Here is an 18,420-nt window from a genome sequence, read left to right as displayed (position 1 = left end):
GATAAAAGAAGCCCTAAGGGTGTACAGGCAATTTCAGCGGCGCTTTCACGATTATAGCGCCGTGTCAACTTGTCGACGTGTCCCTACACTATTGCAGATTTATGTGACACCCGACTCGCTTTTGCGCCACGTTTGAAGTAAAATATTTGATATTCCGCATCCTGATATTCAGTTACTAATCGCGGGTAAAGGTTCATATCAAGTTTGGGCATGGGGATGTAGCCTACCGGGAGCAGTAAATGGGATAAACTTATCTGACCTAGCCTACTAACCCTACACGTTAAATAGTTTGTACTTATAGGATATTCGATATCAATTTAATATTCGTAAAATATTTAAATGCTAATTTATAAGAATATATTTCCTTACCAGTAAGGGATGTGAGATTAAATGGGTAGCTCCGCACCACACCATCCCTACTATATAAATGAGTAAAGAGACTCTTAGGAGTACAGAACATCATAACACATTTGAATAAAATATTCATATTAATTCCCGAAGCTTTTCGGCTGACCCTCGTCAGGGGATATCGTCAGCAGTATTGCGAGAATTCGAATATAAGTGAGTAAATGAGTAAAATATCCATCCGGAAAGTCATCAAATGGATAGCATTGCCATCGAAGCACGAATTAGTACACAGATTTGTGTGCAATCTATAACTTGCAGTCAATCCTTTCCAGCCATAGATCATTTCTACTATAAATGAACCTTTAAGGAAATTTTAGTAAACTTATAGCAACAGGATTGCCTAGCTCAGGAATACTCCGTGGATGAATGGTTTAGGAAAGATGGCATCTTTAATTCTAGATTCGCAATTCTAGACACGCAAAGCATATGCGATTGAAGATGATATATTCTAATTATTGCAGGTAAGATACCAATGGCCAATGGGTGTCCCTACATTTGCACATTTAGTTTGAATCTCCAACGACTAAAAACATCGGAACATCTTTGAAACTCGGGTTGTGTATAGCAGGGTTGTCTTTTAAAATCGTTTTCGCAGCCAAATTTCTAAAAATCTGGAGAAGTATATTCGCGCCGCGGAAATGCAAAGGCATTACGGGTAAATACACTGGCAATATAACATACAGATTATCACATAACGAATGGCGCCAATACAACTTTTAACCATTAATTCAAATGCATCTGTGAATGAATGTGACTCAATGCTAATTCAGTTTCCCGTGATATTAATCGTTTACCACTTCTATCACTTCGAGACTATGTTACAAGCAATACCAACGCAAAATTATACAGCCCATCTATGGCGTCAATGAAAAGTTAGAATCTGACTGTATTCAAGTCTATTTTGGCCGCAGAAATAAGCCAGGTGGGTGTCGGAATGATTTTAAAGACTACTCCAAGCCGTTTCGACACCTTCCTGTCTCTTCATTGCATCGCAGTCTTGTAGTGTTTTAAAATGACGAAATTATTAATGAAGTGATGCTGATACAGAAACGTGTTTAGTGGTGACGGCTCGGTGCAACCCTGTGGCGAAGGCTAATACTTAACACTCCAGTTATAAACGACTACCAAATAGCACGGAAACGTCGCTGTGACGTACACAAACAAATGCGTCAGTCACTTCCAAAACGCTGTTTCTAATGAGGAATACAGGGGGTTGAAAATCTTAATATAATGGAAAAGATGAAGACAAGCCTTAGGTGACTATCTGATTGGGCCACCGTTTGCTTCGCCCGCTGTGCCACAGATGGTGTCATTAGGACAGCAGCAGCGCTTCAATGCGCTGCCCTGTCAAACGGCAGATCTCTCCAGTGGTTCGTATCAATTGTTCGTGGTATTTTTCGACTACAATGGCCAACTACACCAGATCTTATTTCTTTATTGTGATTATATATCTCTGGCTTGTAGCATGGCCCACTTCAAGACAGACTTGTACAAGTATAAAAATTCTAGTTGTATAATTAGACTGATTGGGGCGAAATGCCGGTAATCGAAATCTAATTTGTGAAATGTTTCTATGCTCTGATTATATTCCAATCTAATTTCTGGTTTTCCTGAAAATGCTACGAAACTGTAGGGGAGATGTGGCACCGATGAGACACTGGGACCGAGTATATTTGAAAAATTCTCCAGGACAATCCCACAATTACACTCCGTGAGTTTGATTACAATTGCATGTGGGCAGAATCTTTCCTCACATGCAAATAAATTTGACCTGCACGAGTTATGGGGTCTGTGACAGGTGTTTCCTTTTGTGGGGGGTATATAATAAATTTCGATCGATTTATACATTTTACCTTGTAAACTACTACACGAACAAACCAACAGTCATTTTTAATGTGAAGTGTAGTGCTTGTATCAGGATGCATACGTATCTTTTTCATTCAAAGCCATCATTGAGTTGACTTTTTTAAATTTAATTACAAACTTTATAGCGGGGGGGGGGTCGATGATAACATGACCAAATCAAGCGAAACAGTTGGACTAACTAGTCATTCAACAACAGAAACATGCCTACATACAGGGAGGCTGTATTTCGTAATTACATGTGGTATTTTATCGCTATAATGAGCTATTTACAAGTCAAACTGTAGATTTACGGGCAATATGTGTGTACCCCCAAATGTGTAAATTTGAGCCTAATTCGATTCGTCATTTTATGCCAACATTTGCGTTAATATTTATTCTACATTTCTAAGGTGGCGACCAAACACTCTTATTCGGCTTCATGTAGCCATGCTGTAGCTTAGATTATAGTACACAACGGGAATAGTTGGAAAATCTGGTTTTTGAGCGTATGTCTCAAAGGCCCCAAGGTCGTGTGCCTTTGGACCCACCAGGTGGGGACCGATGATACGTTCGAGCAACGAATTAAGAACGTTCATAAATATTTTTTCGAAGCCAGATATTCATGTTTATATCCGCGGTAGGTAGAGCTTGTATTAAAGTGTTGAGCCAGAGAAAGACCTGCTAATATCGACTGAACATTTGGGGACCAGAGATCATTTTGTAATTTTTGATCCATCGGTACCACATCTCCCCAATAGTGCGAAACGAATCAAGCTTGTCGTACAGACATTTCATATTCTCGTGCTCACGAGAATGAACTCTGTTTTGAAATGAATTGAACTTATTCGATTTCCAAGTTTTCGCAAATTCAGTAATTCTAATGCTAATCTAATTGGTAAAAACTGTGTAGCTATAATTCTAATTCTAATCTAATTTGGGAAACGGTGTAGCTATAATTTAAGATTTTTCAAGGCACCGCCGATCAGATGGCTAGGAAGAGCCTATATTGCTAAACCTCCAACACAACCCATTGGTGTGGCAGCTGTAGATCATACCACTATGTTATCTCACCACACGACACTATTATACTCACACATATATTTTACATGATATAACATCACATTAACGAAGGCACACCAGGAACGCAATAGCACATGAATTTGAGACACAAGGCTCCCGCAGTCACAAGAAACTATACGGTAACGACAATTTCTGTTCATAAAATAATACGCGTATGCAGACTTGGACAACTAGAAAATTGTTAGCTATTCTAAATTAGATTAGAATTTGAGCTATACTATTCAGTTTATACAAACTTAAACTAGAATTAAAATTATAGGACACATTTTGTTCCAAATTAGATTAGATTAGAATTACTGAATTTGAGAATATTTGGAAAATGAACCAAGTTTTTTTGATATCAAATAAGATTCATTCTCATTGGCATGAGAATGTCTGACAGCAAGCTTGGCTCGTTTCGCAATGTACTGTTCTCGTGTAGCCTTTTCAGGAAACCAGAAATTAGAGCATAGAAACATTTAATAAATTAGATTATAATTAGATTACCGACATTTGACTACCTAGTTTTCCAAGCCTGGATTTGAGTAAGCGATCCACTATGCACAGCATCAGTAAACTTTTATCAAGGTATGGTCAATTGGTCATGCTGATAATTGCTGAAATTTTGACCATTTGAAATGTAAGATGTCGGTCAATTTCATTACATACTATCCCGTGTACAAAATCTCAACCACAAAACACTGATCACACGCTATAATGTTTACAAGACACGGCAAATTACTGAATACGCATTGACGATATATACAACAACAGTATATTAAACAAGGGTAGCAAAGAAGGCACGGTAGCAATATTTACATAAGTTGCCGACCAAACGGACCATCGGAACTAAAGATGAACTGGCAAGCATCGTGGCGCTGTCATTTAATAAGACACATTAAAAATTGAATTGGTACAAACCAAACCGAATTAATAGTATAGCGGTCTTTTAAATTCGTGTAAAACGAACGGCTGAATGGCAGAAATACATATTCCACTGTTACAGGTGCTAGCATGACTATTGGAAGCAGGCAACGCGAAGAAAAATGCGGTAAGTCGTAAATATTTCGTAAAAAATTTGAAACAAATAAAAATTCGACTCTGAAGACTATGATGGGTGGTTAATCGTTAAAATTTCACAACATGTCTCGACAGTATACAAAGAAAAATAATAAAAAATGATCAAAGTTTAAACATGATTGTATCGAGAGTGTCATTTCCTAATGTCACACCCCTCAATAAAGTAATACCACACCAATGTAGTGTATCGCAACGATATTATTACACAATGATTGACGGAAAATGGCTTGCTTTCCCCGAGACCCTAAACGTGTATAATTTTCGTATTTTCCATCGGATTTCAAACAGAAGACAAGTTTAATGTAAACGGGCCTGATCATTATTGGGGTGGTGAATAGAAATTTGTATATGGACTATCAATTTTTGTTAAAATCTTAAATGTACCCCTCGACTTTAGTTTTGGGGTATGCCTCAAGTATACAACGTAATCTTAGAAAAAAGGGGTCTCGTTTGGGTGTTTAAAATCGCTACATCCTTAAAAGTAATCAATCGCCAACGTTGAATGTCGCGTACGATTCAATATAACTCCGTACACGCAGTATATAAATCATCAATGTGGTTGGGTGCAAAGTTACCTCATGAGTATTACAGCAGAAAAATCACTCTCAAAACGCGTCGAACATGCGACTCTGACACGATATATAAGTATGTACAGTACACACACATAAACACAGTACGTTAGAGTTGTTCAAAAGCAACTGCTATCTACTCCATGGAATTGTGAGGTTGGCTAAAAAAGTCCACCCAAGTTGACTCAATTCCAACCGGTAAAAGTTATAAGTGTTCAAAATTTTGGATTTGAAGTAATAGTATTTACGGTGACTAGTTCTATAATTAATAATAAAGAATTTCCCACCACTACATTTTTACAAATCAAAAGTTTTGTACTCCAATAACTCCGCTTCTACAGGCTAAAATTGAGCCAAATTTGGTGTGCGTCGTTTTTTTAGACTGATGAACAATTTCACGGGCTTGAAAGTAAAATTTGATGAAATAAATATTTTATTTTAAATTAATTCGTTTCTACACGTTGGAATTGATCCAAATTTGGTGTGTGTCGTTATTTTAGACAACCCAACAATTTTATCGAATATCCAGTCAAATTTGAAGGATAAGTCATTTTTTGAACAACCCTACTGTGCATTGTACAGTCGAGCTCACAGACAACCGTTTCTACTAATGGCGAATGAGAGATACAACTCCTATTGGTAACAAAAAGTTTAAAAACGTATAAATTCCCCAACGAAGCACCGGTTTGTTCAATACGAAATCAAGACTCCGGGAGACATGCAAACGCGACTTGTACAACAACTAAAAGCAAACTGTACTTCGACACTGTTCCAAGATTTGCCAATCGCAAATTGCCTACACAGTGGATAGGCGAAACAGTGAACAAACAATGTCTTCATTGATCCATAAGTTTCCGTTACATCACGCAAAGCGGTAATAAAATGACATGCTTTGCCGCTAAGGAATCAATTACGGAGGTGCCGGAAATAAAGGGTTATTACTCCGGAAATCACGGTTTGGAAGGATGCGGATTATGAAAGATGGCATATCTTATCAATATATATATCCCCATCCATACAATACTACAGATCCAAGGACTTTCAAAAGAAAGGGAGGCGGCCTCGATGTTTTGATGCATATACACCGACTCGTGATATGAGATACACACGATCTATGCATGCATATGCATATACATACCCTAGTGCACGGTGTGCATATGCAGCTGGACTAGGAAGGCGAAGAAATAGCCATGTAATTTCTAAGTCTTGCACCACCCCTCCATGCTATCTCGGTAATGCTGAGCGCCAAGCGGGGAAGTCACATATACCAGCGTTACGAATCAGGTCTTTGGTCTGACCCAACCGGGGATCGAACCCGCGACCTACCGATCAAGAAAACGGACGTTCCACCATTACGCTATCTTGTCGTAGTCGCAGTAGTAAATGAAAAGCCTTAAAACTGCTCAAGTAAGTATTGTAAAGGCGTGGTTCCGCGTGAAAAAAACTGAAAACTCTCAAGTAGAAGCAGCCAAAATCATAACCACTTGAGGAAGTATAGTGCAAGTACGCAAGAACTACTTGTGTACTCCCAAAAAGTAGAATTACTACCTCCATGACCACTTCTGATCATGAAATATCGGTCTCATCAAGACCAGATTCAAAAAAATAAATCTTCTAGGCGTTGCTATGAACCGATATCTGGCTCGGAACCGTTTTCTTTGCTGCAGACGCATATCCATTGATCACCGGGCCATTTTCATCCAGTCCATTTTCCTTCACGGCAACGGGGTGGAATTCCTTGAATACATTGATCGCATTGACCGATTTGGTCTGGACCGTGTCTTTGATATTGTTCTCCAATCGCACGGGAGGCTTGAAACCTACTCCGTTAACGGTGGGTTTGGTAAAAGACTGCTGGGCAGCTGGTTCCAATCTCTTCCCAGTTGTGAAGTCCTTGAATTTCTCGATGATTTCAGACATTGACTTTTCAGTTGTGGCGCTCTGACTACGTTTGACATCGATCGCCGTATTCTTGATACCTTGTTCGACAGAGGCTTTCTTTTCTTCATCAGCACAGTGGCCGTTAGGCAAGCTAGAATTGGAAGCTTCCTCTTTCACTTCAGCAGGCTCGACATGCTCTACTACTGGAGGCAATTTAGACACGTCTTTCAATTCTGCACTGTTCACGGAGTATGTTAGTATAGGATGTGCAGATGGAGATATAGTGACGGGTGTAGTTATGTATGTAGGCTGAGCGGAGACGCCTTGAATGATAGCTCCTGACTGTGAAGGCGTAGGTCCGTTTGGCACTGGCGGCTGTCCTACTACGACTTGCATTTGCGGGTTCATCATCGGGATGATTTGAGCGTTTACGAGACGGTCGTTCATTCCGGAAGGTATGTAGCCCACGACGGCCTTGGCTGGCCTTCCCTGAAGATGCAAAAGATGCCGAATTAGACTAAATAGAGGGAAATCTAATTCTAACCTAATTTGTGAAATGTTTCTATATATGCTATACATTTGTGACAATGCTACAGGAGAACCGCATCGTGCGAAACGAGACAACCTTGCTGTATAAACATTTGCCAATCCTATGCTCATTAGAATGAACTCTGCTGTGATATGAACTGAACTTGATTCAATTTACAAGTTTTCGCGAATTCAGTAATTCTAATTCTAATCCATGCTTACTTGATCGCATTCCCCGTCCCTGCAAGCCTGGCATAAGTCTGCGTTATGCTGGTTCCTCGGGCGCCCCGGCCTCCGGTCGACTCTGATTTGAGACGGCGGAAACCCGTAGTATGCGTTGCCGACTTTATTGTACAAGTTGAACATCACCTGAAACAGGACGGGGTTTCATTGTACAAAGTACGAACATACTCGTATTGCTGTTAGCTTGAAAATATGTGTCAAAGTAATTCATGTCCAATGCGTATGAATCAGACGTGTACGTACAAACATACCAACCTATAGTTAGTGGACGGTCGAATAACTAATGCTTTTTCGGTATTGTAGTTGCTATATTTTTGCTAGCTGAGAGTCATCACTACCAAAAGCGGCGTATATATGTAGGCTGTAGGGCCTATATACATACAGTTTATACATATATAATTATTTATAATTAATTTGCTACTATTGAATAGTATATTCATATTGAAATGAACCCGAATATTTTCGGCTGACACTCGTCAGGGGTAATCGTCAGCAACTATAGTAAAGAATTCAAAAGAACATCGTATATCAACAACCGTAACACAAAATATGACGTCACCAGCACGAAATCTCGAATACGAGAGCGTTCAATGTACTATTTTTAGATGATACACGAACTTTTTTTGTTGACACTGCCTTGGCTGGTGTATTTTGATAAAAGTCGATTCCAAGGAACACAAATGAAAGTGTGAGCGCCTTTTAGAGTATGCGAAATCTGTCGTCTCGATAAATTTTCGCATAGGCGGGATTATCCAACAAGTGTTTGCCAATTGAAGAATTTATGACCTTCGATTGTTCCGCATCAATCTTGAGCGCATGAGTTACGGGTGGGCTTTTCACCGAGCGTGTTCTAATGAATCTAGGGACACGCTCGGTGAAAAGCTCGCCCTTAACTCATCCGCTCAAGATTCGACATTTCGTGCTGGTGACGTCATATTTTGTGTTACGATTGCTGATATACGATGTTCTTTTGAATTCTCTACTAGTTGCTGACGATTACCTCTGACGAGTGTCAGCCGAAAATATTCTGGTTCATTTCAATATGAATATACTATTCAATTGTATAATGAAGTTCTGTACCTCCAGGAAGCTGTTCTAATTTGGTGCTGTGAATATACTTTACTATTAACATTCAATTACCTTGTGTTGCTGACGAAATTGATTGACTTGTGGTATAAAAGACCACCACTGCTGTAAACACCACAACATGGGTTTATCAGTAAACATTATTAATAATAATAATAATAAACAGTGGCGTAGACAGGGATGGGTTCTGGGTTTTGGGGGTTGTGTTTTAGCTAGTTGCGTGTGTTCAAAGTTCGTTATTCCTGGTTCTAGGTCTAGTACTATAGTAGGACGATTTGAAAATCCAGTAGTTTGCACAACTCTTGTAATTCAAGCTTTAATTCTAATAATTTGGAAACAAATTTGTAACCATAATTTTAATCATTGTCTAATTTTGAGAAAACATTAGCTATCATTCTCATTCCTGACTAATTCGGAAAAAAAGTGTATTTAGCTATAGTTCTACTACTATTGTAATTTGGAAGAGCTGAAAATTTTTGAGTTGTCCGACTTTGCAATGATTACTTTTGGGTTGAGAATAATTATCATTCAATGAGCATGAATTGATAATGTGAGTTTGAAAACAACAATTTGATTAAACTTGTCGCTCAAATGGCTGTTATTTCGCGAGCAGTGTAGTATTAGTAATAACAATTTTTTCCTCATATTACTATCGCATAGCCTAATGTTAAATACTGCGATACTACTGCAATGACTCAGAATATATCCGACAGCGTAGGCATTCGATGATACGGCTCTGCCTTATTGTAGTTTCCCACTAGAAGCGGGTGTATACTCTGCTGTCAGAGCGTTTCTTCTCATAATGCGGGTCACAGCCGTCAGGAAATCCGGCGCTTATAGCAGATGTGGATTACTTGCCGTTACTCACGCGGTTATTAATCTTACGCTGTTATATACATCCTATACAGTGCGTTTGTACGACGAATTGGGTCGTCATTCTCGTTTAAGTTGTGGTAGTTATCGACAACGTTTCCTATAACTTTACGAACATCTGCACCAGCCATATATATATTGCATCGGCGCCCTTATAAGTAGTAAAACACGTACGGTATAATTACGTGAACTGTGTTCTTGAATCTTGATTACACAGCCATATTTCATATATAGAGACTATACAGAATGATGTGGATAACTTAAATATAGTTTGGAATTGAATAATATATTCATATGGAAAGACACTCATCAGGGGTAACCTAATCGTCACCTACAGAAAAGACTCGGGTTCATTTCAATTTGAATGTGTATTATTCAATCGTACATTGAAGTTATGTACCTCCAAGAAGCTCTTTATATGCATAGAATGATATGATAGAATCAAATCACCTGAATTGACCACGCGTACTACAAAATACATGCGTGAGATGAATAGAATAAAGCTATACGCCAAGTCGCGTCTTTTTAGGATGAATAGCATATCCGGGTTTCGCAGTGGGCGATGCGAGGTTCATATTTCAACTAGGCCGCGTACAAAACCGACTGCGTACAAAACCGACCGCGCTGCGTTGAAATAACGCTTGTCAGCCTTTTTGGAAGAGCATACTGCCGGATGTTGCTGAATTTGACACGGACATTAAGGACGAACAGCCTGTAAGCATGCTAAGCTGTTTCTACTAAGTGACCTAGCATTGAAACGGGACCAATGCGTATTTTGTTACAGAACAGAATGAAAAAAATCATGACGTATACTATACGTGCTTAATGAGGCGGGCGTATAGAAATTGCAACGATACACGATACATAACAGCAAAATGGGCCAACCCGACATTGCCAGCTCACCAACGGACTTGGACAACAATATAATTCTCGTTATCAAATTAGCAGCAAAATGCCGTTGATGTAATTCTAATTTACTCTGCGAAATCTTCCTTTGATTTAATTTAATCTAATTCTGTCCAATTTGCAAAATGCTTCTACGCTCTCATTTTAATTCTAATCTAATTTCTGGTTTTCCTGTAAATTCTACAGTAGAGTAGTGCGAAACGAGCCAAGCTTGCTGTACAGATGTTTGCTATATTCTGATGCTTATGACGATGAACTCTGATTTGATACGAACAAGCGTTGAAATAAACGCAATCATCACTTAATTTTTAGCCCGTTTACACATTTATCCACAGTATATAGGCCTACACACAAAATCCGTTGAACAACTTCCCCCGTAAAGTCGCGAAATTCGAGTAACCTTTTATAACGTCAGTCAATTCAAATCGGTCAGTTAAACAGCAGTGCCTGTGTACGTCTTGGGCTATTGTATGCGGGATTGCAAATATGCAGGATTTACGAGCCTAAATAATGGGCGATACTTTTGGATTTTTTATTGGATTTTTGAGACGGTGATGCATGTACGTACAATCCCAAAGGCAGACATGTTCAACATTCAGTCGAGTTCGCTATTTCGACCAAATTTTTCGCACACGCTCAACCATTATATCACCTCGGCGCATATGAGTTAGACACTGTCTAGTCTAGTGCCTACCCACCTATAGGAAACATTTCAATCAATAAACGACGCTTACATTAGATTATACTCCCCTAGTATTCAGCGTGGAGTATACCCCATGAGCCAAATTCTCAGCAACAAACATAAATGTGGACCATATCGACTTGGTAGTTTGGAAATGGCACAGAGCCAAGTTTGACAATCTGCTGCATCCACACATTAAACCAAGCGACAAAAACTGAAAATATTTGCTGACTTAAAATTGACTCGAAATCGGAAAATTTTCGAGGACTTGCATTGACTCGAGTCACTCAGAAAATTCGCGTAGATTTTCTTGAAAAATTTCGAAATGACTCGACTTGACTACAAATTTTCGGTGACTCAAGAATAGTGACTTGATCCCAACACTGCTTCACAGTCAGCACTAGACTTGGACAATTAGATAATTCTAGTTGTCTAATCAAGCTAATTGAAGCGAAATATCAGTAATCTAATTGTAATCGAATTTGTGAAATGTTGCTCTACTCTAATTCTAATTCTAATCTAATTTCTCTTTTTCGCGAATTCAGTAATACTAATTCTAATCAGATTTGGAAAAAAAACTTTGTAGCTTTATATCATTCTAATTCTAATCTAATTTGTAAAATAACTGTGTATTCATAATTCAAATTCTAATCCAATTTCGGGAAGCTGAAGATTTTCTAATTGTCAAATTCTTGACAGCACAAGAAGTGGACTTCACATTTCATTATTATCAGTAGCCCTACAGAAATCCCTGATTTGAAAAAATAAATAAATGTCGAACTACCTTTTTTTATTGATAATGGGTATCCAGTATAGTATAGTCTGCCGCGAACCCACGACAAATAAGGCAACATATAGTTATGTAGAAAGTTATAAATTGATTTTTAATATTTTAAATTCATATAAGCAAAATCACTGAATACAGTGCACACTGTATTAATAAGATGAACCAACCTTCGCGACTTCTTCGGGATACCACATCACATATTCGAACCTCCCCGTTTCGCACTTCTTGCACACCTGGCCGTACAGCTTGAACTGAACATGCCCTGAGTTGGAAGCTTGGTCAAAATGATACCAGAAGTTCACCCGGCCTTTCATCGAAGTCCAACCGTTTCCACAATCCTTCAATAACATACAAAACAATATAGTTCCAATGTCGCTTGCTTTTTAGAATTGTCTTATGGCACAATCCATTATCGTAATGTTATGTAATATGGTAATGCAAACCATGTTTCAAAAGCGTGGACACGCAGGCATAGGCCAATAACATGCGAATGGCATTACTACATTTCTTTAAAGAGCTTCTTAGAGGTACAGAACTGCAATATACAATTGAATAATATGTTGGCGCTGAAATAAACCCGAAAATTGATACGATGGATGATATACAATGTACTTCCAATTCTCTACTATAGTTGCTGACGATTACTCCTGACGAGTGCCAGCTGTAAATAATAGGGGTTATTTCATTATGATGAATATATTATTCAATACTATATACATTGATGTAACATTTATGTATATTATGTACATAACATTGGTGTATTATTACAGTTATGTAAATTTGTCTGGTATAAATCGAGTACCGATAGCGCATTTTAGAAATCGAATTATACAATAGTTGAACTATTCTGGTCTGGTCACACGCATGTATCTATAAATATATGGTAAAATTAGTCATAGGGACATATATTATCTTATAGTAACCATTGTTAACTTCGAGCCGTGGTCCTTGATCGGGAATCACACGAATCCGAAAGGTTAGCTGGACGTCAACACTCATACGGAAGTAGCCACACTGGTTTGTAGTAAATATTCAGTTGAATAGTATATTCACATTGAAACGTACATTGAACGCTCTCTTATTTGACCTTTCATTACGTGATGGTGATGTCATATTTTGTGATATGATTGTTGATATACAATGTTATTTCCAATTCTATACTAATTGCTGACGAATATACCACTGACGAGTATCATCCGAAAATATTCGGGTTCATTTCAATATAAATACTATTCAATTGTATATTGAAGGTCTGTAGCTCCAAGAAGCTCTTTGAATATTCAGTATAATCATTTTTGAAAGATTCTTGCAAGAGTAGAACTTCAATGTACAAATGGATAATATTTTCGTATTGAAATCACCCAGACATACGATTGTTGATGTAATGTTCTTTTCAATTCTCTATTAGTTGTTGGTGATTACCCTTGACTAGTGTCAGCTGACAATATTTTGGTTTGTTTCTATACGAATATATTATACGGTTGCATATACTCTTAATGTGAGATACTCATCTTGTAATGGATTTGTCTCATAAACACGGTTCATTTGCTGCACTTGTTTTCTATTGTAATGCATTAGATGTGCAATATAGTCGATATTTGTCTTTGTGACTAGCCGAAAATAGATTAGCGTACAAGGGTTGATCAGGTTAGCAAAGGTGAGGAACCACTGCCTTCGAGTATGATGCAGTTATTAACGTATATACGAATTTCCTGGTGAGTCAGTGAAATATGACCTATTGGCTACGTACCTGGCAACAGAACCGCACTTTTGCACTGTCTCCGTGACACCTCCACTTTCCGAGCGGTTTATGATCCGTGATCGACAGGTACCAATGGTAGGGAGGGAAAAATGAGCTGAACAAACGACTGAATTCGCCGTGCCATACTACTTGCATCCCGCTGTGAAAATAAAGAATAAATCTCAATACTATGTGATATGAATGAATATGAAATTACATAGACTATAGATTCTCGATTACGTCATATCCGTTGTCAGTCTGGTGGCTTTCCAGTCCAGCAGATTTGACCATCGGAATGTGTGGTTAGCTGGTTACTGGTTAGTTTCCGTAAGTAGGATTGGGCTTAATCGAGTTCAAATACGTAACTTCTTATGTGAGCACATATATTATAATTTCAGTTCTGCGTCACGATCGGTATTATTTCGACCATAAGATTACACCCATATATACATCATAAAATCCACAATCCACACGTATATAGTCGTTATCGATTTTCAAAAAGAAGATGGTACCAAAGAAAAAGATAATGCTTTCTACCACTACATTTGGATAAAAAATTGAGGTGATCAATTTCAATACTCACTCGTTGTATCGTCCGCCTCCAACCGGTATCATAGGAACCCCGAAAGAATTATAATTCCTAGTTTGCAGAGCATTTTCAGCAGTGCCGTTGACCATCTGACTTGTAGGTATGATTTGTGGGTGTAATATCAGCGGTGGCGTCCCGTAATAGGCCCCCGGTGGTGGGGCCGGCATAGGCGGGCCGGCGTAAGTCGGCAAAGAGGGAACATGAGGGATAGCCATGGTTGACATCATGATGTGATTCTCTTCCTATGTGATTTTCTGTTTATCAAAGATTTCTTTATACAGTTTTTTGTCCTGTTCTGTGTTTTCCGTCTTCTGATGCGATCCGTGGTACGTGAAGATGCGTCCGTTTATAAAAGACTGGTTGATTCCGGTTAATAAGAAAAATTTACATAAATAAAACTACTGTGAACTCTACGTCATGAAGCAGCTCCGTCACGCTCTGTGCTGTGATGCAAGACACAATCTCTGTAATGGAACGTTCGCTTGTTAAACCTTCGCCAAAGTAGGCTGACTATAACAGGTAACCAAACATAGAGAGCAAATGAGCAATGGCTCCAAGCATATACTAGTACAAAGTACTGAATTTTCAAAATTCGCAACAAAAACTACTAACTTTTCAAAACTCACGACTAGAACTAGAACTATAAGCACCTTCCAAAATCCGCAACTAACAAATGCAATTAACTAGATTCAATTAAAAAGTAACATATTGATCTTTATGTTGTCGGGATCAGATCGGCCTTCAAATTATCATCATTACAAGTTTAAAATGGGCGGGCTTCATGATACGTGTTGTTTTAGTTGTTCGGCAATTTAATTCACAACTTGAAATATAGAACTAGAACTACTAGCTTTTTAAAACATGCAATTAGAACTAGAACTACTCACTAGTACTAGAACTAGAACTACTCAATACTACCAGAGCTAGAATTACTCAAAAACCGTTAGCTAGTTAACCGTCAACTAACAAATTAGGTAGTTTGTACCAGTTTGGCTCCACGCATTTACGGCCATATTTATCCATCAACGTATAGATCTATTTTGGGGTTCTGAAAATATGCTAGGCCTACAACAGTACATGTAATGCAACGCAAAGTGCATACCCAGCCTACTGTATGTTGTTATGTCTGACATGAATCCGTAACGCGCATTTCCATACCACCGACAGTCGATGCTTTGTTTATATTGTTTCAATTTCGTAGGTGACTGACGACTAACGGCCATCCTTTGGTCGCCGATTCCATTACCGCAGACGTATATTACAGCTCACGTTGCTTAACAGGCTTAAAAACTGTCAGATCTAGTGATGATGAGAAGCCTAGCTAAACCTCCAACACTCAATCAGGAATCCTGCGGTAGGGACTTATAAGTTAACCGCCAAGTCTCTGAAATCGCAGCAGTGCAATAAACCGCTCTCCTATCCAAAGAAGTCTATGCTTAGCGACCGTACTGTGTTCATTTCGAAATGACTACCAAATGCCATAATTTGGCTCTAGTTATTCTTCAACTGCTTGGGAGTTTTAAATATTAAATATGGTGATAGCGGACGCTTACGCTAAAACAGTATTCACGATTTAGCCGGTACCCATCGTTTTGATACAATTTGATTTTACAATGTATATATGTACCATACGTGCAATCTTAATGCTACAAACTGACTGGAACAGAATCATTACTCTAAAGGTCTGCATAATCTGTTTACAAATGTATCTGAATTCACAATGCGTTTTGGCAGGCAATATACCTCGTCTGCTTCTGTGACGCGACACATCCTAATGCATTAGCTGCAGAACTACGTTCATTTCATTTCCTGTTCTAGCGTGGAATATTTAGTACCGCGGGTAGCTCGAATCGGACTCGCTGTCGTATTGAGTTAAAATACACACACAGTAGTCAACCGATGCTGGAAATACTTAAACGCAGGAAGTTGTGCTATATTCATGCTACCGGTTAGTGATGATATACACGCCTCTCAACGCACATATAGTTAGTTACCTGAGAGCGCGTTACACTCTCCTCAACTTGTGAAGACTTCATTTGATATCTATAATTCTACGTTCAGATTGATTTTGAAAATTCTAAGAAGGCCCTAGGTTTCTATAAGCCGGCGACCATTAACCTTTGTAAAAAAAAAGGTTAGATCTATGATACGAAACGGTGAATTCATTTATCGTGCGGTATTCGCAATTTCAGAATGGTAAGTCTGGCAGTATGTTAGTGATTATCACACAAACATAAGCCTTGCCAGTCGCGTCCCGTTGCCAACAGCCAAAGCAACATGTCACGTCACCGTCAAAGCACGATACTACACTGCTGCTGCACAGCACAGCCGTTAGTTGCATCTTTCAAAAGAAAGGAAATGAGCGAAAAAAGCCGGTTGTGCTATGAATAAGGCTAACTTGCATGCGCTGGATAGACCGTGCACTGACACGCTAGTATGCTTCGAGCGCGATCGGGTTATATTGGTGGAATAGCCCTGCAACCGTGTATGATGTAGGCTTACGGACTCAAACACTTCGAACTGTTACGCCTACATTCCCCAGCGCGTTTTGATTGCAGCATAAACCGTGATATCAGTGCTGCAGTATAGTTCAACAATTAATTTGACTGCAGAGAATTTTTACTATTCTCAATAGTCACCACCCTACCAACGGAAATAAAGAAGTAGGCCTACCCTTACGTTTTGTGACTGTATTCAAGCGGTGTAGCCAGTCACTCTTTTCGATACTGACATTCTAATGTAAAATATACTAAATTCTGGATAGAATTGCTCCATTTTTAAAGCAAGATCGTCCAAGTCATGCATGGCTGTAATATGTAGCCCATATGTGTATTCTGTATATAGGCCGAACAATGTCGTTTTGAAATCGCGCGTTTAAGCAACACAGTTTTTGCGAAAACCATATGATGTGTCTGATTTCAAAGATATCCTGATATCCTGATATCCCCATTGTATCGCAGTCTGGCTCGTGGCTGATACGTTTTCTCGATATGATGTTTGCATTTGACCGCGAATTGAAGATATGAAAGGTTGCTTCTCATTGTGCCGCAAGTGTTTCCAATCGTGAAAGTTATTGCAGCGTTCTGAGCAAGCGTAGTAGCGTACACACACACGTTTCCCTATTGAAGAAGGTTACAATCAATCAATCACTCAGTTCATTAATATTTTCATCGTTTCAAAAGACCACAAAACTGCGATACAATGAAAAGATAGGAAGGTGTCGAAACAACTTGGAGTAGTCTTCAAGTTAGGGTTACCATATTTTAAAGAAAAGAGGACACTTTTTCTGAATTTTCAGACTTGCAAAACCGGAGGAGAATTCTCAAAAAATGGTAAATTTTTCCCACATTGTGGTCGGTTGACTAAAAATACTGCTTTTTCCTTTATGTTGTCAGGTGGCTGACTACAAAAAGGTCAACTTTCCGCTCAGCTGCCGAAACACCGCCTAAGCATCACTTCGGTGCTGATTTACGGCATCTCGGTCGAATTTTGTTATGAATTTGACCAAAATTCTCAAAAAAGACGACAAAATCTCAAAAAAGAGGACAAAAGGGCGTCCTCCGAGGACACTTTCAAAAAAGTCAAAAAAGAGGACAAATCCTCCTAAAAGAGGACGTATAGGCAATGGTAACCCTACTTTAAGATCAGACACCCACCTTGGCCTAGGCGAAGTAAAGAAGAGGCATGCACAGTTGCACACTGAATGAAAAGTAATGCAGAGATTATAAGACGCAAGCGACAAAATAAAGTGGCATGTGGCGGAAGGCGAGGTCGATGTTAAGTCGTTGTCCGGTAATCCTGAAGGCTGGCTATAGTATTCATTACATCGGTAGGCTGTACGCAAACGCCCTCTGTCGGTCACTGCTATTTTTAATATTGATTTGATTCGTTAACTGAAATCATACAGGTTAGATCAGTGGTTCCCAACCTTTTTCCACCCACGTACCACTTCGAGGTTTTATGCAGTGCTCGCGTACCACCTACATACGTTACGGACGAAGTTGGTGTTCAAAATGTTTCCACCATTTATGACGTCATAATCACGTATTCGACCTATATGGGGTGTAATAACTATGGCGATTTTTTGACCTTAAAAACGGAAGATTTTGACCTTAAAAAGCAAAATTTTGACGTCTTTTACCT

At 38.9% G+C, this 18,420-nt stretch overlaps 1 protein-coding gene across 1 annotated transcript; it reads right to left on the bottom strand.

Annotated features, from left to right (window-relative positions):
- Window positions 1–3,334: 3,334 nt before the first annotated feature.
- On the bottom strand, window positions 3,335–15,041 carry LOC145453560 (uncharacterized). The gene is made up of 5 exons (XM_080331523.1): window positions 14,272–15,041; window positions 13,698–13,848; window positions 12,115–12,285; window positions 7,593–7,739; window positions 3,335–7,331 (listed from the first exon to the last, which is right to left on the bottom strand). Exons 1-5 carry the CDS (start codon window positions 14,502–14,504, stop codon window positions 6,576–6,578), a joined length of 1,458 nt encoding a protein of 485 aa, XP_080187649.1. The 5' UTR covers window positions 14,505–15,041; the 3' UTR covers window positions 3,335–6,575.
- Between the last annotated feature and the right edge of the window lie 3,379 nt (window positions 15,042–18,420).

The sequence above is a fragment of the Botryllus schlosseri genome, chromosome 13, assembly GCF_051294905.1.
Source record: "Botryllus schlosseri isolate E-star chromosome 13, Bs_hap1, whole genome shotgun sequence".
Taxonomy (NCBI): domain Eukaryota; kingdom Metazoa; phylum Chordata; class Ascidiacea; order Stolidobranchia; family Styelidae; genus Botryllus; species Botryllus schlosseri.
This window is presented reverse-complemented; position numbering and strand designations above follow the sequence as displayed.

Coding starts and splice junctions, on each gene's coding strand:
- LOC145453560 (XM_080331523.1), bottom strand. CDS start 14,504: ATGATGTCAACCATGGCTATCCCTCATGTTCCCTCTTTGCCGACTTAC. Junction 12,286..13,697: donor AAGTGCGGTTCTGTTGCCAG/GTACGTAGCCAA, acceptor ATGTTATTGAAG/GATTGTGGAAACGGTTGGAC. Junction 7,740..12,114: donor ATCCCGAAGAAGTCGCGAAG/GTTGGTTCATCT, acceptor GTCCTGTTTCAG/GTGATGTTCAACTTGTACAA.